We start from the raw sequence: 23,497 nt of genomic DNA, 5'->3' as shown, positions 1-23,497 counted from the left end.
GTTTTTGCTTTGGCTTGTTGTTGGGTCCCTCTAAAAACGGAACAGTTTAGATAATTAGATAAAGAGATTTGAAAATTGGGTGTGATTTTGATATCCGTAATATGTATTAATTTTCTAACGATGGTCGTGTAAACATGTCATCATACGACTTTATTATGGCTTTTTGGGACCATGTGGTTATTAATAGATAAAATTTTTGTTGTGCCCTTACTATGTTTCTTTATTCCCCGAATTTCCTTTGTTAACTACAACTACAAAATACAAATCAACAGTATTAGTAAAGTTACTTATCTTGCACCAAAATTTACCGTTTTCACATTAAAAATATTTACGGTTGGAAATGAAAATGAGATGGCATTAGGTCCTAAATGGAAATATTAATTATTACCGTCTTTTCCGTCGACTTATATATACATGTCTTATATTAGGAAATTAGGTAATATATTCGGATATTTGCGGTATTATTTTCTATACTCGCTTTATTACCAGCTTAACTAAAGTGGACAATGAATGTTTTTTTTTTTTTTTTTTTTGGCATCACGATGAACAATGGTCAATGAATGGATCTATCTATCATACAATGTGGAGAATAAAAAGTGAGGTCAAAGTTTCGTTAATTACAAATAACTAATTTCTTAATGCTGTATTTCATGCTCAATTAGTCAATTTGAATAAAGTGCGAAAACTCTTTCGGCCTCGAATATATAATGTTTAATACACTTAAAACAAGGGGTAGAATTGTCCAAAGAAAAGATTTTGACAGCAGACCGAGCAGAGACGGCTCAGAGTCAGACCAAGTTGTCAAGTTTTTCTATATTACGTTTTGTTGTTGTGTAATGTGTACTACTAATTTCTTTTCTTTATGAATTCGTAAACAAGAGAAATTAAAATACAGTAATCACTAATCACTGTCTATTACGAGACTGAACAAATTAAATGCATGTTTAATTGAGTAAATTATATTTAGTCAACTAATATAGTAATTCTTAAAACACTGAGGAGTAGTACTTACTTCCTTATATGTTTTTTTAAAACATAAAGTTAAAATAAAATAACACGACGTGCAATATTAATGTAATTAAAAAAGAATGGTTGAAGAAAGCAAACAAACAAAAAAAAGAACAGAAGAAAACGGAAGTTTTTGTTTCTGGAGAGAAAACCAAAAAGTTCATTTTGTTTTTCTCTATTTCGTCTTTCCTGCGATTCTGAATATCACTCTTCTTCAATCTCTTTGTCAGAATCGTAGCATTGGCTTGTGAGCTTTGATCCTTCTTTCTTTTTTTCTTCCCGTTTGTGAAAAAAGAGAGACTAGTATTTATCATCGTTGTCACCGCCGATCTGTCGTCGGCAGATGGCAAAACCATTACTTTTACCTCCAATTAATAACCCGGATTCGTTGGATTGTTGGACGTCTCTGTTTCTTCTATCTAGTGTTTCAACTCCGGCATAGAAAGGATCTGATTTGGTTAATCTCAGAGCCCTTTTTGTAGACACATTGTAAAATTTGAATTGGTGAGGAGGAGTTAGAGCCGTCCGATTGGGGTTTGACCCGATTGAAGCGGAGAGGATGGCAAAAAGTTGGTTTTTGGTTGAGAAGGCGAGAAGATGTTTGAGGACGGTGTTCTTCATGGTTGCTATGTTGGCTTCGCTGCTAGTTTCCTCGTTGCCATTGTTAGTAGCTATAGGTGATGTGTTGGTTCCCAGCTTCTTGTTGTCGAGCTTTACTTGTGTGACGTGTTACGGCGCCAAGGAGCATCTGAGGCGATACGGTTTCAAGAGATCTTTGACTGATATTCCTATCGTCTCTGTTGTCAGATCTTTCCTTGTCATCTGTAAGGTCATATCGTTGCTTTTTTCTTGCTCTTGTTTAGGAAACTGTTTGATCTTTATGAATTTGTCATAGTAAAGTTTTGGTCTTTGGCTGTTACTGTTCAAAGCTCTGTTGGTTGAGTTAGCTCTCGCAGATAGCTATGATTGATGATCAAGTCTGCTCTTTTAATGATCATTAGTTGTACATTTTGTGGAATAGGTATCTATTTACTCTCGGACGTTCCTGCTCTCTCGCACGGTCCTTACCTTGGAACTGTATCTCTGTGTTCTGTGGTTTCGGTTCTTCTTCTTTCAGTTAAAGCTTGCCTTTTCACTGTTAATTCTCAACTCAACAACGAAGCCTCGTTCTCTCCATCTAGGAAACGGCTCCACCTGAAGAAGTCGTGGGGGATGCCGGTTTTGTTCCTCTCATCTGTGGTTTTTGCCCTTGGTCATACGGTTGTAGCATACAGGACAAGTTGCAGAGCGAGGAGGAAAATTTTGTATCACCGAGTTGACCCTGAAGCTGTGAGTTTTTGTTCTTTCTTTCACGTGAATCTCATTAATAGAAGTCATTTGCTTTGTTTTTTTTTTGTTTAAATGGACTGTGTGTGGCAGGTTCTTTCATGCAAAAGCATCTTCTCTGGCCACCAGAAAGTCCCGCGGTCACCCACTCCTGTGGTTGGAAAGGCCTCCAAGTTTGATGGAGAAGCAAGGCGAAAGCCTTTGTCCCACGATGAAGGAGAGCTTCCAGTGAGATTGCTTGCTGATGTTGACAGTTTATTCGTTACAATCCGAGGCCTCACTGTGCATTACAAGCTTTGTTCACCTGGTTCACCTCGGCAGTCTATCTCCTCAAATGTTCTCGAAGCCAATTCTAGTTACAATACGCCAGAGATAATGGCAGGAAGGTCGAAGTTTGACAGAAAAGTGTTGAGTATGGTCACCAAAAGCCAGCATCATCATCACCACAGGAGCTACAACAGTTTGTTTAACAATTCTTCCTTGCACGACCCTCTTCTGGATGGTTCTCCTACTTCTCCTCTTCTTTTCAAAGAGATTAAGGAAGGAACGGGACTAGTGGATGACATGAATGTATTCAATTTTGGAGCTGAGGAGCAAGACTTGGGTGAAAGTGGTCAGTTTGGTGTGGTCCTGGTTCATGGATTTGGAGGAGGAGTGTTTTCTTGGAGGCATGTGATGGGTTCACTGGCTCAGCAGCTTGGTTGTGTTGTCACTGCATTTGATAGGCCTGGTTGGGGATTAACGGCCAGGCCACATAAGAATGATTTGGAAGAAAGACAGCTGCTCAATCCTTATTCACTCGAAAATCAGGTAGTTGTCTCCTCATTATTGATATTAAACCTCAATGGGGGATTTGTGCTTTCTTTGACAAAAATAATGCCTGGATCTTCCAGGTAGAGATGCTTATTGCTTTCTGTTATGAGATGGGGTTCTCTTCAGTAGTATTTGTTGGTCATGATGACGGAGGTCTACTTGCTCTCAAAGCTGCACAAAGATTGATGGCAACAAACGATCCCATCAAAGTGAGTAGACTTGTAATCAGATGTATATTGTCCAGGCTTATATATTTTCCTTTCTAAACCTAGTTGGTACTGATATTTCTAGGTCGTGGTCAAAGGAGTTGTCTTGCTTAATACTAGCTTATCAAGGGAAGTAGTTCCAGCTTTTGCAAGAATACTTCTGCACACATCACTAGGGAAGAAGCACCTCGTTCGCCCTCTTTTACGCACTGAGATAGCTCAGGTGGTGAATCGCCGTGCTTGGTATGATCCTGCCAAGATGACTACAGACGTCCTACGGCTATACAAGGTACCCTACATCAAACAAAGATTTGCAATTTGGTAGACATGTATCAAATAATGTGTTTTCCTCCTTGTCAGGCCCCATTACACGTAGAAGGCTGGGATGAGGCACTTCATGAGATAGGTAGACTTTCATCTGAGATGGTGCTTGCACCTCAAAATGCAGCTTCGCTTCTGAAGGCTGTTGAAAACCTGCCAGTGCTAGTCATTGCTGGGGCCGAAGACGCCCTTGTGCCATTGAAGTCCTCCCAAGGAATGGCTTCTAAACTCCTTAACTCTGTAAGTCCCTCTTTCAAACTCAAGCTCTCTTATCCCAGCTACGGTTTGTTTTCATGTCAAGATAGCAACTGACATTCATTCGTGTCATCAACAGAGACTAGTAGCAATCTCAGGATGTGGGCATTTACCACATGAGGAGTGTCCCAAGGCGCTTCTTGCAGCCATGTCCCCGTTCATCACTAGACTTGTAATTAGGCCAGATCTCCAGAGTCAATAGCCAGATCACTTGTTTTTCTTGTCGTCTTCTTAGCTTACAATCGATTAGTGTCGCCCAAAAATTTGAGGCCCTGCTAGGTAAATTCATCTAATGAGTGTTGTAACCTTTCCCTTCTCTTGTGTTTTGTATGATTCGAGGGTGATTTTATTTATTAAACACTTGAAGATGAGTGTGGCACAGAATCGTGCAAGTCTCTGTAAATTTATCCGGTTTGGAATACGAAGTAAATTGCTTTCGTTTGCTCACCACCATTGTCATTATATTAAGCCGGAAGAACGGGACTAAATAAAAACCAGATAGCAGCAACCAAACAGAATTTATATATCAGGAGGTCTTTTTTAAACTAAGCTACTGAAGTTTCTACCAACATGGATAAAAGGTTGATCAATCAAACCAAAGATTCACAAGGCGGATGATGTTGTAGCTGTAACGCAACTCAATCAAGGAGATCCGAGAGAGGGGTCTTCTTGAAGGGATCGGCTTTAGCGAGTTGAGCAGCTAATCTTTTATTTGGGAAGATGTTATCAGCTTTCATTCTTTCCTTCATTCCATAAGCTGGAGCTTTGGCATTGACATAAGCTTGGATAAGGGTTTGGTACGCCCAGAAGCGAGATTGATAGCCAGCTTGCTTCATCCTCTGGAAGATTTTCTCTGTGTTATGAACATCACCCCTTCTCACATACTCGTGCATTAAGTACATGAAGGAGCTCATCAACGGTTTAATCTGTTTCGACTGTATTGCCTTGCTCAGTGAAGACTCAGCCTTTTCTACTTCCCCGGCTTCCACATAGAGCTTGATCACTGCATCCCATGTTAAGGCCCCAATATTGCACCCGCTGTCTGACATCTGCTTAACAAGATCCTTACCCTCTGAGACCATCTTGTGATCCACGTAAACCCTCAAGAGAACGGAGTAAACATTAGAAGAAACTCTATGGGACATCTTCAACACCTTCTCAAAAACCGCCTCTGCATCTTTGACTTTATCGATCTTTCCAAAAGCCAAGATTGCAGCAAGGACCTCGTTATAACGGGGGTTTTCTTCACAGATCTTCCAAACTCTGCGCACTTCATCCTCCCTCTGGAGATAGCCATAGACGGAAAGCAAATCCTTGCACATATGCCGATTTTCCTCCAAGCTTTCACCTTCCATCTCTTTCAGCACTTTCTCAGCCTTCTCTTTAAGCCCAGCTGATGCATAGTGTCTTGCAATGAGAGCTCGTGCACGAAGGTCAAGCTCAACACCTTCACTTTTCATTGTCTCCACAATTTGTTCCATCCCAGTTATGTCATTTGATGATCCTTTGGTATCAATCAGGATTTTGTATGTGTTAAGATTCGGCTTCAGATTTTCCTTCTCCAACAGCAATAACACATCGGCTATTTTCTTCTTGTCGACCCTTTTGTAAAGAATAAGCATCTGATTACAGGTGAATGTTGACAGAGGGAATCCCAAGTCCTTCATTTTGTTGAAAACTGCTTCAGCTGTTCTCACATTGCTAGTTGCCACATGATTCGCCAGGAGGGTTCGGTAGACCAATTCCCCTCTGAAAGATTCCGGGATTGTTTTGATATAAGCTTCTCCCTTGTACCAGCCACGTACCTTGGAAATCAGATCAAGCCGACAAGCATAATCTCTCTCCTCCATTTCAAACTGCTTATTTTCGTCTAACCATTCTGTCATCTATACCAACAACAAGACATCGCAGAAACGAGAGAAAACACTTAGAGAACAGAAAGTCTGGAGACAAAACAGAAAGCATTACTGAGAACCAAGCAACATTCTTTGATACTGAACTAATTGATGGACATTAATATTCAGCTCAAGTTGAAACAAAGAGTACTCAGTACCTGCAATGCTCTCCCAAACATCCGACGTTTACGGAGTTGTAGCATCGCACTTTCAAACTCTTTACGGTTGGTATCCTTTCCTTGTTCAACCCACTTATCAAGAGCACTCCCTACAGACAGACCTGAGACAGAAACAATGGCCTTAAACATCTCCGATGGTCTCTTGCTTTCCGGGACATGTAGTTCCAGCTCTGCTCCTTCAATATCCCCTTCATCACCGGAAAACTCCTCACCATCTTCACTATCACTACTAGTCTCGTCTGGAGTTGCAAGGTCTACATTCTTGTCTTCGAGGTCATCGTCATCTCCGGTAGTTTTAGCTCCAGCGTCCGAGGAAAGTGAACGTCTTCCGGTAGAGGAAGACCAAGAGAGCTCATAAAATCTAGGCAAAGCTTCGTGTTTATCATGAATCAAAGCGTTTGATTCAATAGCAATGTTTCTTTCTCCCAATGGTATATCTAGCTTAGAGTAGACAGCATTGCAAGCTCCTAGGCGGAGACTCTGACTTCTGAAAAAATTATTAATAATAGAAAGCTGTGAGACTGAAGCATTTCAATCTCGCATGATGCTAGAGAACTGTTAATTATATCCAATTTTGGGATAGAGAAGACAAATGAAAAAAGTAAATAAAGAATCAAATGGTATAACAAGTGTATAATCGAGGAAACCAACCTCCGCAAAACCTTGGAAAGAGCAAACATGTTTTATCCTCGGACAATATCGCCGCCGGCACTGATCTGCTTTTGTAAAGATCAAAACACACAGACGAAACAGATTAGGTAAAAAAGAAACCATTTTTGCAAGGTCTGATTTTGGACGAAATGTCATGCATTTCACTTGCAAAGATCAGACCCAGTAAGCAAAAGCATTGAATTTTGAGAGGATTACAGAAAAGTAACAGATCCTTACAGAGTGGAACTGGAGAACAAGCGAATTGAGCACGAAATAGAGGAAAACTAAAACCAGGAGAGCAGAGAGCTCAAATTAAGGGTTTAGGGTTTTAACTTTCACACTTTCTTTGTATTTGACTATTTGATGTTTGCTTAATTTCTGGGCCCCTCTAGTTTCAACTGGGCTTTCAAAACTTGCAACTATTTATGACATACAGTTGTTTAAAGATATTTTTGATACCGTTGTAAAGTTTCTTGTCAAAATTTGGATTAGATTCACTATTCACTCAAGTATAGTTGAAGATTATTTCGTTTTATTCGGTCTGAGAGACTTTTAAAAGGCAAAACCCCTTTGTCACATCTTATAATGATGCAAAAACAACTATGAATCTATGTGATATCATAAGCTAACGATGGTGTTTCATTTAGCTTCTGCGGCTTTCTCACTGATACGGAGACTTTCAGCTTTACGCACAACCTCCTCTGCCACAAGCTTCACGTGGCCGCTTAGATTGCTCTCCTCAGGATGGTTTACCGAACCCACCACCCATATTCTGACCGTTCCGTCTTCTGAGCCTGAGGTGTATGACTCCCCTCCTGGCGCATACCTCACGCAGTGCACTGGCCCGTGATGACCCTTGTTACACCCTACATTCACCACATTGGCTTTAAAGGATACACACAGGTTCCTAAAATGAAAACTTCATTCTTTTTTAAAAGAAACTTACCAATCTCTTCTCCAGTCTGGAAATCAAACCTGTGCACCCACATATCTTCTCCTCCAGCAATGAAAGTGTTACCGTGTTTCGGTTCCAACGATGCCGATTCAACATTGCAAGGCATGTCATAGCTCTTCAGCAATCCAAAACTAGGAGAGCAGGAGAAAAAGCTCAACCATCAAAGAAAAACGATAAAACTGTAACTGAGGATGCATTTCTATATTTTTAACTTACTTTTTAGCGTCCCAAAACTTAACACTAGATCCATCAGCAGTAGTGATGTATCGCCCATCCTGACTTACTTCAGCACTAGTAACTGGGGACTTTGTTTCTAATGTATGAACAATCTTGTCACTTCTTATGTCCCATAACCTACAGAGGACATACACAAAAGAACAATGAAACCAGGAATACTAAAGGACTGAGTCTAAACCCAAGGAACGACGTGGTGGCATACCTAATGTCACCGGTATCTGTGCAAGAGCTTAAGATTGTATTATCACTATGAAGCCATTCGACAGTTCTAATTGAACCAGGGGAATTCCCGACTTCTTTTGGAGGTGCGTCTGGCCGATTCAAATCGAATATCCGAAGTATTTTCTCCATTCCACCAGTGAGTAAACGGTGAGTGTCCTAGAATATAAATAGTTATGCATTAAGACCACAATAGTAACACAAATGACACCAACGATTATAGACCCTCAAATGCTACAAGTAATCTTAGTGAATCCCACCATTATATCCTTAAACCAGAAAACTTGGCAACAGGATCAAATCACTCTTTGCTTGGGAAGAAACTACAGTTTACCTCAGAAAAGGCACATGCACGAACAATGTGCTTGTGTTCAAAGGAGTGCAATTCATCTCCTGTCAATGCATTCCATATTTTCCTGAAATGTGTCATGAAAACAAAGAAATAGTGTTAAATCCCATTAATCTATTCTCACTTAACCATTTTTCTCTAGGAACATAGTTTCCCCATAACTTATAACTTTAAGCAAACAACCCATCACCGGAGGATACTGAAATTGCAAGACTAAATGGTAAAGTAAAAGACTTGAAAACGCAACAAGAAAGAAGAAGAACATACGCAGTGAAATCAGCAGAAGCTGAGGCAGCACGAATAGCATTTTTATCAAGGCTGCAACTCCAAACTGCTCCCTTATGTCCTTCAAAAGTCCCAATCCAGTCACCAGTCTCTCCATTCCTCAACATCGGATTCGAATCTGAAATATCAAAAGTCAAAGAAACCTCAGCTAGAGTTCAACAATGTATGCAACTTATCATCCTAATTTCTCCATTAGATCAGCCACAAATCAAACTTCAGACGATATATAATAAAAGGCAGCAAAATCAAATTCGTCAAAGCACATTCGCTATGCAAATCATAATCCAAAATAGGCACAGTTCCAAGTAAAGATCATAGATAGTCAAATACAAATCGATCGAAGATCATACCTTTGCTGGCGCTAATGAGAAAGAACCCATCTGGAGTCACCGGACTATAAGCCACATCGACGACGGGACGAGAATGCCCGTGGCACACTAACGGAGCTCCCATTTATCTTCTTATCTATTCACTAACAAACCCTAATGAACAAAATCTAATCAATTAGTCGATTTACTCGTTTGGAAGACAAGGAATCAATTAATTTCATTTCTTAAAAAGGATACCAGAAATTTTTTGAATCGGGTCAAGATTGCGTTAAGAAAGACCAATCCGACTTTGATCGGTGCGAATGTATGACCCGCCAGAGAAATCCCCTTGAAGAGGATCACACCTATACAAGGGAAGAGAAGGAATGATAAAAGGAGAAACTTTTTTTTTTTAGTTTGGTTTGTTATCTATGGCTTAAACGCAGAGAAGAACTCGCGGAGACGACGATGGTAGTAGTTACACGCTCTCAATTCAGAAAACAAATAAACCTTTTGTATTTTACGAGTAAGGGCTTATATTTATTACTATTGATGATATTGCCCCATAACTTCAAAGTAATTAATTTTTACGTTGAAAGTTTACAATAGTTATTAAATTGCCCCTATAGAAATAAACTTTGGTCAGTCACTCCTCAATCGCGTGAGGATTGAATAGTTTTACGTGAGAACTTCACCTAACCATAATTTTTATTCTTAGCAAAGGCATTTTTTTAAATTTCAAGATTGACTAAATATATACATGTAGTTTGTCCTAATTCTGATATAAATACTGTCGTCGACGGAATTAATATTATATATGTGGATAACGTATAAACTATGAAATTAAAAATATGATGCTTAAGTGTTTGACTCAATGATTCATCATGAAATAATAATCTGAACTTTCTTGGTACGGCGTTTAGAATCTCGAGTCCTTTTCAAAGCTAGATTTTAATTGGTTTTTCAAATCCCGATCTACCATCCATGTGTATGTATTAATCATAAGTACCACTTAATTATATATTGCATTATACAATTCTTATTATTCCTGATAACAACCGATACATATAGTTTGTTTAGTATGTACTACATGTTATCTTTGAATAGAATGCTAAAACTTTACTCAGGTATTAGATATGGGTTCAAAGTTCAAACTCTTTTGATAACATATATTTCGATATATACACACACACGCAATTTGACCGGTCGAAGATTCTGGCACAATAAAGGCATTTGCACGGGCAAGTGCCATTGACGTGGAGTGATATATGCATATATGAGTGCATTACTGATCACGTCAGCAGTGAATTTTTTGTATAAGTAACTAGGACTATATTAAATTGTGTGTGCATGCCTATTTCTACACATAAACATCTACACCCACTCCAACTACAAGTAATTTTAAAATTTCACAAACTTGGTGCAGCATTAATTTTTAACTTCGTTTTCCAATAACTTGCAAAAAAATTTATTTTATTTATGAAATTAACAATATGGAAGATTACATTTTCTAGATACAGGTTAAAGCAATTTAAGCAAAGAATATAACATATTGGTATGTTTTTTAAAATGGAAATAACTTAAGAAAAAATGAAGACTAAAGGAAACAACATTATACAAAAAAACTATATTAAGTTAAAATTTTCAATAATAAATTATTTAATTTAGATGAATTGTTCCTCTCTATATATATGTCACTTTCTTATACGAAAAGAACAGACAGAGTGTTAAAGCGTCAAGATCACAGATGTCAGAATCACCCACTCGATTACTGACATGTGGATGTAGGCCCAACATAATACGTGTATAAATGGGCCCTGTCTCTCCATTTGCTAACGTTGCCTCGTCTTTGGCCTATAAATCTTCCTAAACCCTATAAATCGCTACACAGTTACTTCTCGGCTCCGGCTATTCTCCTTTTCTCTTTCGTCGCCGGTAGTTTGCTCCTCCTTACGCCTCAAATTTCCGAGTTATTGCATGTTAACTCCTTTGTCTGATTTTGTTTAATCCTTTCTTTTGTCTGATTATGTTTTTGTGAGATGTGAAAGGATTTGTTACTGCTAATTTCGTTGTCAAAACTATGAAAAAGGTGTAGATTCAATATACGACGGATATTAATTAATGGATTTTATTGAAAAAGTTGGATTCTTTTTTTTTTTTTTTTTTTTTGGGTGCATATGCAATTTCAAATTTCACTTTATGAGAGAGGAGACGAGGAGACTTAGATCTTTGTCATAAGAAGAAATTTTGCATTACGTTTTGCTTTGTTTTATGTGCTTTGTGATGTTTCTCTATTTGAGTTGGGCACATTGCGTTTTCTTATTCATATAAAAGCATAGAAAATTGACATTACTAGTAAGTAACAAAAGATAAAACAGCTATAAGCTTCTTTTTCTATTGAGAGGTGGAAAAAGACTGGAATCGTCACAAATTTAGAAAAATATAATATGAAGATTATTTTGTATTAAATGTAGTCAGCAAAATGCTAGATTTAAAGTCATTGCTAGATGTCATACATAATATATAGCTTCCTGTTTTTGTGGTTTAGGTCATATAAAGAGTAGACCAGAGGCGACGAGTTCTGGAGTCTTTGAGGGATTCTGGATATGGAGGAAGAAAGAGTGGATAGCTCGAAGAGGCTATTCAGAGGTATAGTAGCAGATCTTAGAGGAAGAGCCTTGTGTTACAAGGAAGACTGGGTCGCTGGTCTCCGTTCTGGTTTCGGGTACTTAAATACTGGTTTCACTCTTACATAATCACTATCTGACACAAACATAGAACAAAGTTTTGATATTTTGAGAGGTTTTGCAGGATTTTAGCACCCACAACATATATTTTTTTCGCTTCCGCTCTTCCGGTTATCGCCTTTGGGGAGCAACTCAGCCGCGACACAGGTCTTTTTCTTTGAGCTTATCTCTCTCAAAGTTGTCATCTTTCTTTGCTTTCTTTACGGTTTTGTGTTCACGTTTATTTAGTGGAACAAAAGTATTCAAGTTATCCACGTTTGGTCTGGTTTTTTTTTTGGGAGGGGTTTTAGTTTTGCATTCTCTGATTTGAAGAGAAAAAAACAAATTTGAATTTGTTTTGAATTAAATTTTGAGGAGATTATAGAGGGAGCGTTGAGCACAGTAGAAACGTTAGCATCAACAGCGTTATGTGGAGTAATACACTCAATATTGGGAGGACAACCACTGTTGATACTTGGAGTTGCAGAACCAACTGTCTTAATGTACGTTTACTTGTACAACTTCGCTATAGGAAGACCAGAATTAGGCAAACAACTCTACTTAGCTTGGGCTGCTTGGTAATTACTCCACAAGACTCTTCTCCTCTTCTTCTTTTTTATGTAAAGTTGTGGTTTTTCTTTATGGTTTTGTTTGGTTGTTAAATTGGAAGGGTTTGTGTGTGGACGGCTCTGTTACTGTTCGTAATGGCAATCCTCAATACGGCTGATATCATTAACCGGTTTACGAGGGTTGCTGGTGAGCTGTTTGGTATGTTGATCTCCGTTCTGTTCATTCAACAAGCCATTAAGGGTATGGTGAGTGAGTTTGGGATGCCAAAAGATGAGGACTCAAAACTAGAAAAGTATAAGTTTGAGTGGCTCTATACAAACGGACTTCTCGGCCTCATTTTCACCTTTGGCCTTCTCTACACCGCTTTGAAGAGTCGAAAAGCAAGGTCTTGGCGATACGGAACAGGTAAGATAGATGAACCTTCTCATGCTTTGGTGGTCATTTCTGTGTATGATCGGTCTAAAAGTTTCTGGTTTCTTGAAAAGGATGGTACAGAAGCTTCATCGCAGACTATGGAGTTCCTTTGATGGTTGTGGTTTGGACAGCATTGTCTTTTAGTACACCATCAAAACTCCCCTCTGGTGTCCCGAGAAGACTCTTTAGTCCTTTACCATGGGACTCTCCTTCTTTATCACATTGGACTGTCATCAAGGTTACAAAAACACAGTACACTAAAGATAATTGATTCATCATCCGAGCCAAACTTAAAGTTTTAATACATGGATTTGGTCTGTACAGGACATGGGAAAAGTCTCTCCGGGTTACATATTTGCGGCATTTATACCCGCATTGATGATCGCAGGGCTTTACTTCTTTGACCACAGCGTTGCCTCGCAGCTCGCTCAGCAGAAGGAGTTCAACCTCAAGAAGCCTTCAGCGTATCACTATGACATTCTCTTGTTGGGTTTCATGGTATAATCAATCAAACTACCTTTACAACATTGAAAATATATGTTAAAATCTCTAAAACTTTGTCTTTGTTTCAGACGTTGATATGTGGATTGCTAGGTCTGCCTCCTTCAAATGGAGTCCTCCCTCAGTCTCCTATGCATACCAAAAGCCTTGCTGTTCTTAAACGACAGGTTTAATTACTTCTCAGTTGTTGATCCACTCACTATTCAGGTTAAGCTGGTCTTAATGAACCTGTTTGATTTTCAGTTGATCCGGAGGAAGATGGTAAAGACAGCCAAAGAAAGCATCAGGAAGAGAGAAACATCCTCACAAGTGTACGAGAATATGCAAGAAGTCTTCATAGAAATGGATAAAAGTCCACTTGTAAGTAGTAGACTCATAATTCAATGTTCCGGTGAAAGAAAAATCAAGATTTAATTTAGAATAATCATAAGCTCTTGCTTTTAAAAACCAGGCTCAGACAGATCCATCAGTGATAATTGAGCTTCAAGATCTGAAAGAAGCAGTAATGAAGAGCAATGATGAAGAAAGAGAGGGAGACGAGGAGAGTGGTTTTGATCCAGAGAAGCACCTTGACGCTTACTTGCCTGTTCGAGTCAACGAGCAGAGAGTTAGCAACTTGTTGCAGTCACTGCTTGTGGCAGGTGCAGTGTTGGCTATGCCGGCCATTAAGCTCATACCGACTTCCATTCTATGGGGATACTTTGCTTACATGGCCATCGACAGCCTCCCGGGAAATCAATTCTTCGAACGCTTAACGCTTCTCTTCGTTCCAACAAGCCGGAGATTCAAGTATATGTTCTGAAAATGATCTGTTTTTTTTTTCTTCAAGTTATTATTATTCAGATTTCTCTTCAAAGACTGATCATGCATTGTTGTTTTCAGGGTCTTGGAGGGAGCACACGCGTCGTTCGTGGAGAAAGTTCCTTACAAGTCAATGGCTGCGTTCACACTGTTGCAGATATTCTACTTTGGGCTGTGCTATGGGGTGACGTGGATTCCGGTGGCTGGAATCATGTTTCCGGTTCCTTTCTTCCTCTTAATAGCTATCAGACAGTACATTCTCCCGAAGCTCTTTAACCCGGCCCATCTCCGAGAACTCGATGCCGCTGAGTACGAGGAAATCCCCGGTACTCCGAGAAACCCGCTGGAACTGTCTTTCCGGGTTAGTCCATATCTTAGCAATATCTACATTTTTGAGGATCCCGGACTTTGGACTAAACCATGGAGGTTTTCTTGTCATCTAAGGCATCTACAGTGACCTAAAATATTTGAATTTGTTGAATTTAATGCCAAAATAAACTTGTTTTACAGTCGAATGACTCGAAGAGAGGCGTCCAAGAAGGCGATGCTGAGATTTTAGACGAGTTAACGACAAGCAGAGGCGAGCTTAAAGTCCGTACATTGAATCTTAACGAAGACAAAGGCAACCAGGTTTTGTTTTGTTATGCATCCTTGATATGAATCTTAACTTTGTGAAAAGAATTATAGACTCAAGATCGCTGTTAAAAACCTGCAGATTTATCCCAAGGAGAAAGTAAAAGCAGGAGACGGGGACATGAGCACGACAAGGGAGTGAGTGAATCAACAAAAAGAATCAGAGATTATTCTTTCAAGTGATGATCATGATCATGATCATACGCAAAACTATATAGTATTGTAGAACACAGATTGTATGTGGCTTTCTTTTTTTTTTTGGTTCTTAAACCTAAGATGATGTGTGTGTTTGTCAATATAGTCTTCTTAGCAATGAAAATCGATAAAGAATTAACACAGCGAGAATGTTACGGATATGTAACGTAACCTTCCAAGAAAAGGTACTAAATTTCAAAAAAGTCAATGTGTTCCTCATAATTTCAATCTATGAGTCAATAATCACTTTACCATAGACTAAAATTCATTTTGTTAACTTTTTGTGTAGAAGAAAAGCAAAGGATAGCTTCTCTTCTATGGTAAAGATGCGAATCTGTAGTTTGTTTGATGTTCTCTGCAAAATTCGCATGTATAAAATTAATTAAACGTTTAGAAATATAATAGATGAACTTTATAGTACAAAGGATCCGTGGCGCAATGGTAGCGCGTCTGACTCCAGATCAGAAGGTTGCGTGTTCGATTCACGTCGGGTTCAAATATCCCGAATCTTGATCCTTAATTTTTTTTTCCTCTTGGGCTTACTACGACTACATAAGGAGGAAGCCCATATATGCCCAACAACTAAAATCCAGTTCATAACAGAAACCCTCGTTAAACCTAACGCCGTAATTATCGCCTCCGGCATATCAATCCTCCGCCTTCTCATTCTTCTCCAGACGCCATGGAGTTCCGTTTCGAGAATCTTCTTGGCGCTCCTTACAGAGGCGGGAACGCAGTCATCACTAAGAATACTCAGCTAATTTCACCGGTTGGTAATCGTGTCTCCGTCACCGACCTAAGTAAGAACCATTCGGTCACTCTTCCGCTCGAAACCTCTACCAACATATGTCGCCTCGCTTCCTCACCCGACGGTACTTTCCTACTCGCCGTCGATGAACAAAACCGATGCCTTTTCATCAACTTGCCTCGGCGGGTAGTTCTTCACAGAATTACCTTCAAGGATAAAGTCGGTGCCTTGAAGTTCAGCCCTAATGGTAAGTTTATCGCTGTTGGAATTGGTAAGTTGGTGGAAATATGGCGATCACCTGGTTTCAGGCGAGCTGTTTTGCCCTTTGAGCGGGTTAGGACTTTTGCTAATTCTGATGATAAAGTTGTCTCCTTGGAGTGGAGCTTGGACTCTGATTATTTGCTTGTTGGCTCAAGGGATTTAGCTGCTAGGTTGTTTTGTGTTAGAAAGTTGAAGGGTGTTTTAAATAAGCCATTTTTGTTTCTGGGTCATAGAGATTCTGTTGTGGGTTGCTTCTTTGGTGTTGATAAAATGACTAACAAGGTCAACAGGGCTTTCACGATTGCAAGGGATGGTTACATTTTTAGTTGGGGCTATACTGAAAAGGATGTCAAAATGGATGAATCAGAAGATGGCCACTCTGAGCCACCGTCACCTGTTACTCCAGATAGGGCTGATGAGGTGATGGTGGAAAATGGTGGTGGTGTTGGTACTGAGCTTAAGAAACGAAAAGAGTATGACGGTAAAGGTCTTGAATCAGATGAAGAAGGAGATGATGATGATGAAGAGTATATGCACAGAGGAAAATGGGTTTTGTTGAGGAAGGATGGGTGTAATCAGGCATCAGCAAAGGTGACCGCTTGCGACTATCATCAGGGACTTGACATGGTTGTGGTGGGGTTCTCAAATGGTGTTTTTGGGCTTTATCAGATGCCAGATTTCATCTGTATCCATCTGCTCTCTATTTCTAGGCAGAAGCTAACAACAGCTGTCTTCAATGAGCGTGGTAATTGGCTGACCTTTGGTTGCGCGAAACTTGGGCAACTGTTAGTCTGGGATTGGCGAACCGAAACCTATATACTGAAGCAACAAGGACACTATTTTGACGTCAACTGTGTCACTTACTCACCGGATTCGCAGCTCTTGGCAACTGGTGCTGATGATAACAAAGTCAAGGTAATGAAATTTCATAGACTTAACTGTTATGTTCTATACCATGCTTCTCATCTATTTCTGAATTTAACCAGCCCGTTTTTTATTATGTTACATTTTTAAGGTGTGGAACGTTATGTCAGGAACATGTTTCATTACATTCACCGAGCATACCAATGCCGTGACTGCTCTTCATTTTATGGCTGACAACCACTCCCTCTTAAGTGCATCTCTGGACGGCACTGTTCGTGCTTGGGATTTTAAAAGATACAAGAACTATAAGACATACACAACCCCTACACCCCGACAATTTGTTTCCTTAACAGCAGACCCGAGTGGTGACGTCGTCTGTGCTGGGACCCTAGATTCATTCGAGGTAATTCAACTTAGGCCCTGAAGGATTTCAGTCACCTACTCACAAATACTTTGGTGAGGTGAATCACTTTATGCTTGCCTATGTGCAGATTTTTGTATGGTCCAAGAAGACTGGGCAAATAAAGGATATTCTGAGTGGGCATGAGGCTCCTGTTCATGGGTTGATGTTTTCTCCCTTAACGGTAAAGAAACTGTCATAGTCTCATACTTCTTTTAGTCAAAATACAATTTGCTTCGTGCCTCTGAACAATTATGTGAACTTCTGCCTTATGGTGTTATAACTTCCATGCCTTATCTAGTTCATATATTTCTTTCTCTGCAGCAACTTTTAGCTTCATCCTCATGGGACTATACAGTTCGGTTGTGGGATGTGTTTGCTAGCAAAGGCACCGTGGAAACGTTTCGACACAACCACGATGTTCTAACAGTTGCTTTCCGTCCTGATGGGAAGCAATTAGCCTCGAGTACGCTAGATGGGCAGATCAATTTCTGGGACACCATTGAAGGTGTGTTAATGTACACCATAGAGGGGCGGAGAGATATCGCTGGAGGTCGGGTCATGACTGACCGTCGGTCTGCAGCTAATTCAAGTTCTGGAAAGTGTTTTACAACATTGTGCTATTCCGCTGATGGAGGGTATATTCTAGCCGCAGGAACTAGCAGATATATTTGCATGTATGATATCGCAGATCAGGTTAGCTAACTAGCTCCTCTTGGAGTTCAGGTTTTCTTAAAGCTTGTGTTCTTCTGATAAAGAAACTTAGTCAAAGTGTCTGGAATATCACCTTTTCAGGTTCTTCTGCGCCGGTTTCAGATATCCCATAATCTTTCGTTAGATGGGGTTCTGGACTTCTTGCACTCTAAGAAGATGACAGAAGCAGGACCAATTGATCTGATCGATGATGACAACAGCGATGAAGAAGGTGGCATTGATAAACAGTCGAGAGGGAATCTGGGTTACGATCTGCCTGGATCCAGGCCTAACCGTGGCAGGCCCATTATCCGGACAAAAAGCCTCAGCATTGCCCCAACTGGAAGGAGCTTTGCTGCTGCAACAACAGAAGGAGTCCTCATCTTTTCAATTGACGATACCTTCATCTTTGATCCGACCGATCTAGATATAGATGTTACTCCAGAGGTGAGCCTTTTGTAAATCGCTGATGGTGGTTATAGTTCTGATTATTGGTTTTGAAATGTAAAGCTAAGGTGTTGTTTGTGTAGGCTGTTGAGGCTGCCATAGAAGAGGATGAAGTTAGCAGAGCACTTGCTCTAAGTATGCGTTTGAACGAAGATAGCCTTATCAAAAAATGCATCTTCGCTGTAGCCCCTGCAGACATAAAAGCTGTTGCCATCTCTGTCCGCCAGAAATACTTAGAAAGGCTTATGGAAGCTTTGGTGGATCTGCTTGAGAACTGTCCTCATCTGGAGTTCATACTTCACTGGTGTCAGGTAATGTCTCGTTTTCTTCTCTTTTTTGATAAATCTCTGCTCAAATGCTCTCAACTTAATCAAACTTTGTGTTGTCTTTTTATGTGCAGGAAATCTGCAAGGCTCACGGAAGCTCCATTCAGCGGAACTACAGAACTCTATTGCCTGCACTGAGATCGTTGCAGAAGGCGATCACCAGAGCCCATCAGGATCTGGCAGATATGTGTTCTTCCAATGAGTACACGCTTCGCTACTTGTGTTCTGTTCCAAACAATCATTGATTATGTTTTCTGCATTATGTATCACCGGAAATTTTCATCTTCCTTTTTCGGTTAAACAAATTTTGAGATTTTGATATATGAGTTTCTAACATCTGAATACAAAATGGAGCAAAGAAATTAAACAGTTTGCAGGCAACCATAAAAAGTACGAAGAATGTGAATAATTTGATTTAAGCAGAGATTTTTGAATAGGCAAAAGATGATCCTAGCTATGAAGACTTCACTAACAGAAGCTAACATACAAACAATATTAAATTTATGCCTAGAACAAGAACTGATGTCGCTACAAGAACATTACATTATGATAAAAATCAAGAGACATCAAAACTTTTGGAAGAATTCCTCATAGACTCTGGCACTCAGAATCTTCATGGCGTCCATCTGGGATACATGGGGGCATGGAACTCCAGACGGGGTATGTGAGCCGGGTAATTGTCGGTGCTTGCACGGCTCTCCATGGACGCACCAAGAAACAGATTATGCACCAACGCATCAAAGTTGAGATCAATCATGGGATGACGATATGGAAGCTGATGGAGAGAAGTCGCCAACAATCTCTGTTCTGCATCCCATCTCTGACGAGCGTTGAGCATTTCAATGTACTCCGCCTCTCTCTCCAACTGCTCCCACATGTGTTGCTCCCAAGGGTCTAACTTTGGCGGTGTAAAACCAGGATGCTCAGTTTTCAAGTGATTTTTCAGCTGCGCATAGGTCCCTGAGAAATCGCACTTGTCAACAGTACAACACCTCGGTCTAGCATTCATGAATCTCCGAGCACAAGTCGACTTCATAGTCCCCTGAACCTCTCCTCTGCAGTAGGGACAATGTAGAGTCTTGCCACTACAACGGCTTGAGCTGTTGCTTCTGCGGTACTGCTTGAAACAATTGGAGTGACGAGCGCTTGTATCACACATGTAAGCACGACATCCTTTGGAGAAAGAAGAGCATTGCAAGAGGACAGCATTGTGAGGAGGCTCCATACAAATCACACACCTCACATCCTCCCATTCACTAACACTCTCTAACTCAACAGGTGACGACGACGCCTCGACTTCTTTTTGTTTCTTGTTCCTGCAAGAGCGAAGCGGGTATGGCGATACTCTATTTCTGTTGCTAGAAACCGGCATTTTCCCTCTTTCCTTGTGCATCCCACACACTGAAATCAATAGAAACGAGTGTTAATTCACACAACAAAATAACACAGATGAATATGAAAGCCAAAGAATCCATAATCCATTACATCCGAATAGATACAACCCAAATGTTAAACAAAGATCAAGGAAACAGAACAAGGACGAGCTCAAATCAGTCTATATTGTACGGTATTCGAGCATGAACATAATCCCACTGAAAACTACATTCTCAGCAGATGATAATCAAACAAGAAAGAGACAATTTTTTTTTAATTTATTGATAAAATAAATTGAAACTATTAACTTATCGGAAACAGTTCTAGGGGTTCTCAATCATCGGATCAACGCATAAACATTCGATTCATCAGGAGATTTCAAACGACGAAACAGATCAATTCGATTGCAATTCGATAATTATCGCCAAAGAAAAGAAAAACAAATTCAAACGCGACCAGAAATTTCTGATCACGACCACAAAAACCGCAAAACGACAGAACATCATCGGAGGGATCGAGAGAGACCCAAGGAGTAAATCAAATCACAGCCATAAGAAGAGAAAAAGAAAACGGAAGCTATTAAATACCTCTGGCCGGAGAAAATTAAAAGAGGCTTTTCTTTCTTTCTTTGAGAGAGAGAGAAAAGTAAAGAGAGACTCCTCGTAAAGAGTTTCGTATGAAACGGTGAAGATGGATGCGCGTGCGTGAATGTGAGATTGTCCGGGTGGTCATGGTTGGGTTTTTATAGGCGTCGAGAGCACAAGATATGTCTTTTCAAACATGACCATTATACCCCTTCTTACATCTTTTTTGTAATAAGTCCACCCCTCTCTCTACTTTCCTTTCCCAATTTAAACCACATTTGTCTTTTTGACTTTCTTTTGCTCTTTCCTTTATTTGTTTTTCCTTTTAAACGGCTTCCAAAGTTTTTTTTGCCAACACTTATACGTGTCCTTGGCAGAAAAATACAAATAACTGGATATCATTCTTTTTTTTTCCTTCAATAGAGATGATTACTCATATTTTGTTTCTCTGTAAAAACCAAATAAATTGTAATGTTAACTTTTGGCTTTTTCAGGTTTATATTCTTTCTAAATTTTTAACAAAATTTTCAATTTTCTTATGCCCAAAGATATGCTTCTCTAATCTCTGTATTCTAAGAAAATAAAAGTTTATCTTCCTTAATAAGTGGACTGAAAGAAAGAAAATATGTATTTTTTTTTTAGCTGTCATATCTATGTATATACATATTGTATTTTTCTTCTTTTTGATGCATGTATATACATATTATCTATTCCATTTACGTGCAATTACTTTTCTAGCAAATAAAAGAGGTAAAAACACATACCACAATCCTAATCCCAAATCTTGCCAGTTGCCACTATTATGCAGTCAAGTCCAAGGTATTAGAGGCCGTGTCAATATCAACGACAGCCTTCCAACTATAATATTTCAATCTTTTTCTTAGTAAAACAAGTATAATTATTGAGGAAATAAAATATGAAGAAGATATTGGAACAGATTACACGAGCCCAACTATTGGGTTAAGTCGGCCCAACAAATAAAAAAAAGCGTTTCGGTTCACCCAATTTAGACCCGACCCGTCGTAGCTTTTAGTTGTTGTGTGAACTGTCAAGTTGTTGCGGCTAGAAGTAGAAGAAGAAGAACCCTAACTAAACCCAACGCCGGCCTCTCTTTCTCTCTCTCCCCGCTTCTCTCGTCGATCGCTGACCATGGCCAAGGACAAACTCAAGCCTCTTCTCTCCTCTGATGCTGCAGGTTTCCTTCATTCTATCTCCCTTTTCCTTTTCCTATTACTCAGTTTTGTTGTGAGCTCATAGCTCTTCTCTTGTGTTTTTATGAATTCAACAGGTGATATCGCTGATACTCCTCTCCGAGAGAAGAAGCATAAGAAGAAGAGCAAGAAGCGAGCTGAACCTGAACCTGATATACCCTCTACACGAGATTCCGGTAAGATTTATCAAATTAAGAAATTGAAGGTTTATAGACTGTTGAGTATAATACTCTGGATTGGTTCAGATAGAGATTTCATTACCGGTCTTATAGTAGGGTTCGTATTTGGTGATATATAGGTCTTGATGAAGATAGAGATGGAGTATTGGTAGATGATACTCTAAATGAGCCAACGATAGGTGATAAACTTGAGAGTCTTGACTTATTAAATGGCGAAAAGGTTAACAGTGAGGAGAGTAATAGAGATTCTGCTCCTGGCGATGATAAGCCTCCTACTGCTGCTTCTGTTAACGTTCTTCTGAGACAAGCATTGCATGCCGATGATCGTTCTCTTCTACTCGACTGCTTGTACAACCGAGATGAGCAGGTTTCAGATAGTTTCTGTCTGTTTCTTTACATTGTTGCTTGTTTGTTTTCTTAATTTTTCTGGTTCTCTATGCGTTACAGGTGATTGCTAATTCGGTTGCTAAGTTGAATTCAGCCGAAGTACTCAAGCTTCTAAATGCCCTTCTACCAATACTACAATCAAGGTTAGAGTTGATGATATATATGTTGTGTTTGCTGAAGCTGATTTATCAAATCGGGAGTTTAATACTTTTTTGCTTTGCAGGGGTGCTATTTTGGCTTGTACAATTCCATGGATAAAGAGTCTGTTACTTACTCATTCTAGTGGAATTATGTCCCAAGAGTCATCATTACTCGCTTTAAACACCATGTATCAGGTTAGGCAGTGCTTGTTTTTATTGTACGGCTGTGCTTGCCATGGAGGCTCTGTTAGAGATACAGATCAGAAAACACTATAGATGAATCATTGATATGTATTTTTTGGTTGTGTGTGCAGCTCATCGAATCACGGGTTTCAACTATTCATACTGCCGTAGAGGTTTCAAGTGGCTTGGACTTGGTATGTATTGTCTTACCTTAAAACCAGGATGAATTTGGTTTCAATGTGTAACCTAGGGGTGGCATTAGGTTTGACGTTTGATTTCATGAATCAGTTAGGGAATTACAAAAGAAATCAGAGTTTTTGACTTGATAGTATGTTACTGAATCGCCATTGATTGTGTGAATGGTAGATTGTGGACGACTTGGATGAAGAAGAAGATGAAGGTCCCGTGATCTATGAGGACAAGGACAGTGATGAAGACGAAGAAGAAGGAATAGAGGAAGCAATGGAGACAGATGAAGAGGCAGACGACTCAGCAGATGAAGCTGCTGATGGTGTGAATGATTTTGAAGGATTTGACGACATGAGTGATTGATAAAGCTCCTGAAAATGGCAAAAGTTTTGATTTGTGTGAGGCTGATGTTAGATGTTAAGAATATGGCTAAAAGGTTCAATCTTTCGTCAAGAAGTCTGTAATACGTAATGGTTATATCGATATGAACGAGACTTTGTGCTAAGGAAGAGTTAATTTTTAAGATTAAAAAAAAATAGACAAGAATAAGGTGTATCTAAAAATGGAAAGAATGAAGTTGGAAAGGTCAAAAATGATTTAGAAAATGATGGATCATAACAGCTAGAAAAGCTCTCCTTGAAAAATGGAACACCATTGAATAGAG

General features: G+C 39.6%; 7 protein-coding genes and 1 non-coding gene across 18 annotated transcripts; 5 read left to right on the top strand and 3 right to left on the bottom strand.

Annotated features, from left to right (window-relative positions):
* Window positions 1-1,094: 1,094 nt before the first annotated feature.
* Window positions 1,095-4,375, top strand: AT1G15490 (alpha/beta-Hydrolases superfamily protein). 4 transcript variants are annotated; one of them, NM_101418.3, is made up of 7 exons: window positions 1,095-1,832; window positions 2,030-2,337; window positions 2,428-3,144; window positions 3,228-3,356; window positions 3,439-3,642; window positions 3,714-3,914; window positions 4,009-4,375. In NM_101418.3, the coding sequence occupies exons 1-7, from the start codon at window positions 1,568-1,570 to the stop codon at window positions 4,129-4,131; spliced, it is 1,947 nt and encodes a 648-aa protein (NP_173002.1). In that variant the 5' UTR covers window positions 1,095-1,567; the 3' UTR covers window positions 4,132-4,375. The 4 variants fall into 4 exon arrangements, with proteins under 4 accessions (NP_173002.1, NP_001320815.1, NP_001320813.1 ...); NM_001332172.1 differs by having other exon boundaries at window positions 1,095-1,837; NM_001332171.1 differs by having other exon boundaries at window positions 3,439-3,914.
* On the bottom strand, window positions 4,360-7,017 carry AT1G15480 (Tetratricopeptide repeat (TPR)-like superfamily protein). The gene is made up of 4 exons (NM_101417.4): window positions 6,892-7,017; window positions 6,655-6,719; window positions 5,983-6,490; window positions 4,360-5,815 (listed from the first exon to the last, which is right to left on the bottom strand). Exons 2-4 carry the CDS (start codon window positions 6,681-6,683, stop codon window positions 4,568-4,570), a joined length of 1,785 nt encoding a protein of 594 aa, NP_173001.2. The 5' UTR covers window positions 6,684-6,719; window positions 6,892-7,017; the 3' UTR covers window positions 4,360-4,567.
* A 31-nt stretch (window positions 7,018-7,048) lies between these two features.
* On the bottom strand, window positions 7,049-9,491 carry AT1G15470 (Transducin/WD40 repeat-like superfamily protein). 2 transcript variants are annotated; one of them, NM_101416.3, is made up of 8 exons: window positions 9,266-9,483; window positions 9,050-9,181; window positions 8,682-8,817; window positions 8,400-8,481; window positions 8,049-8,224; window positions 7,826-7,963; window positions 7,601-7,740; window positions 7,049-7,520 (listed from the first exon to the last, which is right to left on the bottom strand). In NM_101416.3, exons 2-8 carry the CDS (start codon window positions 9,150-9,152, stop codon window positions 7,294-7,296), a joined length of 1,002 nt encoding a protein of 333 aa, NP_563978.1. In that variant the 5' UTR covers window positions 9,153-9,181; window positions 9,266-9,483; the 3' UTR covers window positions 7,049-7,293. The 2 variants fall into 2 exon arrangements, with proteins under 2 accessions (NP_563978.1, NP_001320699.1); NM_001332169.1 differs by having other exon boundaries at window positions 7,127-7,740; window positions 9,266-9,491.
* Window positions 9,492-10,861: 1,370 nt separating this feature from the next.
* BOR4 (HCO3- transporter family) lies at window positions 10,862-15,083 on the top strand. Of its 4 annotated transcripts, NM_101415.4 has the most exons (13): window positions 10,863-10,942; window positions 11,556-11,732; window positions 11,819-11,901; window positions 12,119-12,311; window positions 12,404-12,708; window positions 12,789-12,955; window positions 13,042-13,215; window positions 13,290-13,385; window positions 13,462-13,578; window positions 13,670-14,007; window positions 14,101-14,380; window positions 14,530-14,649; window positions 14,735-15,059. In NM_101415.4, exons 2-13 carry the CDS (start codon window positions 11,614-11,616, stop codon window positions 14,792-14,794), a joined length of 2,052 nt encoding a protein of 683 aa, NP_172999.1. In that variant the 5' UTR covers window positions 10,863-10,942; window positions 11,556-11,613; the 3' UTR covers window positions 14,795-15,059. The 4 variants fall into 4 exon arrangements, with proteins under 4 accessions (NP_001322448.1, NP_172999.1, NP_001319010.1 ...); NM_001332167.1 differs by having other exon boundaries at window positions 10,862-10,942; window positions 14,101-14,649; window positions 14,735-15,033; NM_001332166.1 differs by lacking the exon at window positions 10,863-10,942 and having other exon boundaries at window positions 11,486-11,732; window positions 14,735-15,083.
* A 188-nt stretch (window positions 15,084-15,271) lies between these two features.
* Window positions 15,272-15,343, top strand: AT1G15450. Its single transcript has one exon. It is a non-coding gene; the product is annotated as a tRNA-Trp (tRNA).
* An 88-nt stretch (window positions 15,344-15,431) lies between these two features.
* PWP2 (periodic tryptophan protein 2) lies at window positions 15,432-18,963 on the top strand. Of its 2 annotated transcripts, NM_202107.1 has the most exons (8): window positions 15,476-16,026; window positions 16,147-16,771; window positions 16,872-17,123; window positions 17,212-17,304; window positions 17,445-17,816; window positions 17,916-18,260; window positions 18,344-18,571; window positions 18,661-18,929. In NM_202107.1, the coding sequence occupies exons 1-8, from the start codon at window positions 15,530-15,532 to the stop codon at window positions 18,829-18,831; spliced, it is 2,583 nt and encodes an 860-aa protein (NP_973836.1). In that variant the 5' UTR covers window positions 15,476-15,529; the 3' UTR covers window positions 18,832-18,929. The 2 variants fall into 2 exon arrangements, with proteins under 2 accessions (NP_172998.1, NP_973836.1); NM_101414.4 differs by having other exon boundaries at window positions 15,432-16,771; window positions 18,661-18,963.
* On the bottom strand, window positions 18,903-20,892 carry AT1G15430 (hypothetical protein (DUF1644)). 2 transcript variants are annotated; one of them, NM_101413.4, is made up of 2 exons: window positions 20,548-20,892; window positions 18,903-19,987 (listed from the first exon to the last, which is right to left on the bottom strand). In NM_101413.4, exon 2 carries the CDS (start codon window positions 19,977-19,979, stop codon window positions 19,200-19,202), a length of 780 nt encoding a protein of 259 aa, NP_563977.1. In that variant the 5' UTR covers window positions 19,980-19,987; window positions 20,548-20,892; the 3' UTR covers window positions 18,903-19,199. The 2 variants fall into 2 exon arrangements, with proteins under 2 accessions (NP_563977.1, NP_973835.1); NM_202106.2 differs by having other exon boundaries at window positions 18,978-20,570.
* Window positions 20,893-21,467: 575 nt separating this feature from the next.
* AT1G15420 (WD repeat protein) lies at window positions 21,468-23,474 on the top strand. 2 transcript variants are annotated; one of them, NM_179340.3, is made up of 7 exons: window positions 21,468-21,739; window positions 21,833-21,931; window positions 22,054-22,301; window positions 22,382-22,464; window positions 22,545-22,656; window positions 22,776-22,838; window positions 23,011-23,474. In NM_179340.3, exons 1-7 carry the CDS (start codon window positions 21,694-21,696, stop codon window positions 23,194-23,196), a joined length of 837 nt encoding a protein of 278 aa, NP_849671.1. In that variant the 5' UTR covers window positions 21,468-21,693; the 3' UTR covers window positions 23,197-23,474. The 2 variants fall into 2 exon arrangements, with proteins under 2 accessions (NP_849671.1, NP_001322225.1); NM_001332165.1 differs by having other exon boundaries at window positions 21,573-21,739; window positions 22,545-22,838; window positions 23,011-23,411.
* Window positions 23,475-23,497: the final 23 nt, after the last annotated feature.

This window comes from Arabidopsis thaliana (genome assembly GCF_000001735.4).
Source record: "Arabidopsis thaliana chromosome 1 sequence".
In the NCBI taxonomy this organism is placed as follows: domain Eukaryota; kingdom Viridiplantae; phylum Streptophyta; class Magnoliopsida; order Brassicales; family Brassicaceae; genus Arabidopsis; species Arabidopsis thaliana.
The sequence above is the reverse complement of the archived record's forward strand: the minus strand, read 5'-3'. Positions and strand labels throughout refer to the sequence as shown.

What these genes read in the sequence shown, in the direction of transcription:
- BOR4 (NM_001332166.1), top strand. Translation starts at nt 11,614, where the DNA reads ATGGAGGAAGAAAGAGTGGATAGCTCGAAGAGGCTATTCAGAGGTATA. An exon ending in TACTTAGCTTGGGCTGCTTG is followed by an intron (nt 12,312 to 12,403) that starts GTAATTACTCCA and finishes TTAAATTGGAAG; the next exon opens with GGTTTGTGTGTGGACGGCTC. An exon ending in TTGCTGTTCTTAAACGACAG is followed by an intron (nt 13,386 to 13,461) that starts GTTTAATTACTT and finishes TTTGATTTTCAG; the next exon opens with TTGATCCGGAGGAAGATGGT.
- AT1G15490 (NM_101418.3), top strand. Translation starts at nt 1,568, where the DNA reads ATGGCAAAAAGTTGGTTTTTGGTTGAGAAGGCGAGAAGATGTTTGAGG. An exon ending in ACCGAGTTGACCCTGAAGCT is followed by an intron (nt 2,338 to 2,427) that starts GTGAGTTTTTGT and finishes TGTGTGTGGCAG; the next exon opens with GTTCTTTCATGCAAAAGCAT. An exon ending in CTTATTCACTCGAAAATCAG is followed by an intron (nt 3,145 to 3,227) that starts GTAGTTGTCTCC and finishes TGGATCTTCCAG; the next exon opens with GTAGAGATGCTTATTGCTTT.
- AT1G15480 (NM_101417.4), bottom strand. Translation starts at nt 6,683, where the DNA reads ATGTTTGCTCTTTCCAAGGTTTTGCGGAG. An exon ending in CTTTCCAAGGTTTTGCGGAG is followed by an intron (nt 6,491 to 6,654) that starts GTTGGTTTCCTC and finishes TAATTTTTTCAG; the next exon opens with AAGTCAGAGTCTCCGCCTAG. An exon ending in TGTTTGGGAGAGCATTGCAG is followed by an intron (nt 5,816 to 5,982) that starts GTACTGAGTACT and finishes TTGTTGGTATAG; the next exon opens with ATGACAGAATGGTTAGACGA.
- AT1G15470 (NM_101416.3), bottom strand. Translation starts at nt 9,152, where the DNA reads ATGGGAGCTCCGTTAGTGTGCCACGGGCATTCTCGTCCCGTCGTCGAT. An exon ending in TCTCATTAGCGCCAGCAAAG is followed by an intron (nt 8,818 to 9,049) that starts GTATGATCTTCG and finishes TTGATATTTCAG; the next exon opens with ATTCGAATCCGATGTTGAGG. An exon ending in GCTTCTGCTGATTTCACTGC is followed by an intron (nt 8,482 to 8,681) that starts GTATGTTCTTCT and finishes GACACATTTCAG; the next exon opens with GAAAATATGGAATGCATTGA.
- AT1G15420 (NM_179340.3), top strand. Translation starts at nt 21,694, where the DNA reads ATGGCCAAGGACAAACTCAAGCCTCTTCTCTCCTCTGATGCTGCAG. An exon ending in TCTCTCCTCTGATGCTGCAG is followed by an intron (nt 21,740 to 21,832) that starts GTTTCCTTCATT and finishes TGAATTCAACAG; the next exon opens with GTGATATCGCTGATACTCCT. An exon ending in CTTTAAACACCATGTATCAG is followed by an intron (nt 22,657 to 22,775) that starts GTTAGGCAGTGC and finishes TTGTGTGTGCAG; the next exon opens with CTCATCGAATCACGGGTTTC.
- PWP2 (NM_101414.4), top strand. Translation starts at nt 15,530, where the DNA reads ATGGAGTTCCGTTTCGAGAATCTTCTTGGCGCTCCTTACAGAGGCGGG. An exon ending in GGACCCTAGATTCATTCGAG is followed by an intron (nt 17,124 to 17,211) that starts GTAATTCAACTT and finishes GCCTATGTGCAG; the next exon opens with ATTTTTGTATGGTCCAAGAA. An exon ending in TGATGTTTTCTCCCTTAACG is followed by an intron (nt 17,305 to 17,444) that starts GTAAAGAAACTG and finishes CTTTCTCTGCAG; the next exon opens with CAACTTTTAGCTTCATCCTC.
- AT1G15430 (NM_101413.4), bottom strand. Translation starts at nt 19,979, where the DNA reads ATGCACAAGGAAAGAGGGAAAATGCCGGTTTCTAGCAACAGAAATAGA.